General features: G+C 40.5%; 1 protein-coding gene across 1 annotated transcript; it reads right to left on the bottom strand.

Moving 5' to 3' along the window:
• Positions 1–575: 575 nt before the first annotated feature.
• On the bottom strand, positions 576–1,982 carry BCR41DRAFT_399319 (hypothetical protein; the record flags this gene model as incomplete). The annotated part of the gene is made up of 2 exons (XM_022029049.1): positions 576–1,585; positions 1,787–1,982. 2 exons carry the CDS (start codon positions 1,980–1,982, stop codon positions 576–578), a joined length of 1,206 nt encoding a protein of 401 aa, XP_021878339.1.
• Positions 1,983–2,278: the final 296 nt, after the last annotated feature.

Raw genomic sequence — 2,278 nt, 5'->3', positions numbered from 1 at the left:
GGTTTTCAACAAACACTACCGTGTTTCCCGCAAAACCAATTCAAATTTGACGACGTCTGTTTTTGGTTCGCTCTGAAGTCACATATGGACCATGGCTACGAGGATAATGATCTGGAAGTGCTACAAAGGACGCACTATCCTCATTATCAGAGTAGCCATGGGACATATGTCCCTCCCACACCTCCCTTTTCTTTTCACTCGTTACTAGATAGAGAGTAGATCAGAGCGAACGCTAGATTTTATTTATTTTATTTTTAGTTTTTTCTCGGTCAGAAGGAATAAAAAGAGGTCACACATATGTCCCATGGCTACTCTGATAATGAGGATAGTGCGTCCTTTGTAGCACTTCCAGATCATTCATGTGAATAACACCTTCATGGCCTACCGCCTGTTTTGTTGAAAGAATTAATCTGTTGTAGTTTGGATAATCTTTTCTTGCAGCATTCTAGTTACTGTCGCTTGTATGTTGGGTGTGATGTGTTTTTTGCTGTAATTGCATTACATAAACTGCCCGCTAATTTTCGTAGTAGGTTAGAAGCCTTGGCATTGTCTCTCAGGTTAAGTTTTTTTTGTTCTCATGGAATCAGCCTCACGATGGCAGCTATGATATCCTGTATTTTTTCTGCACCATTGATTTTGTCATCATGGAGAAGCTCTTCCAACCACTTCTTCTTAATTATTTTCTTTTTCGATTCAAATATCTTTTTGAACAACGCAGCAGCCGCCTTTGTTCCCGTCATTGAGGATTTTCTGCTGAAATGGCGTTTCAGATTGAATATTGTTATTGGGACGCAATCCCAATATGAAAATGGAAAGAAAGTCGATGCGCTGAAATGGAATGTTTCTTTCCGGTGGAATTTCGACCTTAGCTGCCTTTCAGCTAAAGGATTCAGCTTCCAGTCTTTGTGGCCCAAAATGATTGACCGTAAGGCAGTTTCCGTAGACTTGCTGTGCGCTCCGACATTGATAGTTCCTGTCATTACTTCGATTGAAGAAGTGACCAATGTGCTCCAGAAAAGTGTTCCTATCACAAGCTTCTTACAATTATCATGTTCAATGGTTGCTACGGATTTCACGTCTAGTGTTGGCTTTACAAAGTTGAACGAGTGTGGGTCTTCCTCTGGATCACGACCATAAATCTCGACTTTTAGAATAAGAATAATTTGGGATCCAGAATACACTAAGGCCCCAGCAAGGTTTCGAGCAATGTCCTCTTTTGCCTGTTTGTAATTTTGCACGAAAAATGATGGTTCTAATAACTGATAGCTGCTACAATCAATAAGTTTGCCGTATCTGCTGGATTCTAATTTTGAGTTAATATCTTCTAACTTAGAGGTAGCTTGCGCCTTTGGTTTTTTGTTTCTCTCCAGTTTTATTATGGGACCCGTGGATGCCCGTTTTGCAGCCGCATGCGTCAGAAGTGCTGTGGTCATGGCACCACTTTTGTGAGTGATGGTGAATGAAGGAAGCGCCTCCAGCATACAATTTGTCAGGATACGGTTCAGAGTACTCTGGTCCAACTCCACCCTCACCCTGTGAAGGATTTCTGCGCTCTTCATATCTTCCTCTGAATGCTCGTCGATGTCTTCCTTTGCAGTAGGGTGGATTTAGTCGTAGTGAGTCCCCAGGCTCTCAGCAGAGACAAAATTATTGTTGCAGATATGGCAATTATTGTCAATTACTTTCTTCGTTTGAGCGTCTGTCGAAAGATGATGACTAACATGTGATGCAAAGCCGGTCCTGATAGCAATCCCTCATTAACCACAGACGGGATAAACAAGCATACCATCGATGGATTTCACATCCTGTAGATTTATCCTTCCATCTTCAGCAATCACTCGCACACGGACCTTGGAGGGATGATAGTCTCTACTGTGGTTTCCCAAAGACTTGGCCGAACTAAACTTTTTCGGACAATTTGTACAGTGATATGATTTTTCTAACTCTGACGGAGTGCCGTCGTCGTGGGATTGCTTAGGCATCTAGAGTAAAAGATAATCATGTTATAAAGTTCAAAATGAATCGAGGGTTAGTGATGTTTAATGATGATTCGCGGCAGAATTAAAAAAAAGTTAGTAAAGTGGTATACAATGGAAAGTAAAAAAAAAAAAAAATCGGTGTATAGTTAGTGTTTAGTGGAAAATAAAAAAAAAAAAAAAAAAAAAAAAAATGGTGTATAGTTGGTGTATAGTTGGTGTTAGTTGGTGTTAGTTGGTGTATAGTTTGGTGTAGCGGAGCGGTGTGGAAGAAAAAGGTGTATTTCAGGAATAGTATGACA

Source organism: Lobosporangium transversale (assembly GCF_002105155.1).
Source record: "Lobosporangium transversale strain NRRL 3116 chromosome Unknown BCR41scaffold_38, whole genome shotgun sequence".
Lineage (NCBI taxonomy): Eukaryota > Fungi > Mortierellomycota > Mortierellomycetes > Mortierellales > Mortierellaceae > Lobosporangium > Lobosporangium transversale.
The sequence above is the reverse complement of the archived record's forward strand: the minus strand, read 5'-3'. Positions and strand labels throughout refer to the sequence as shown.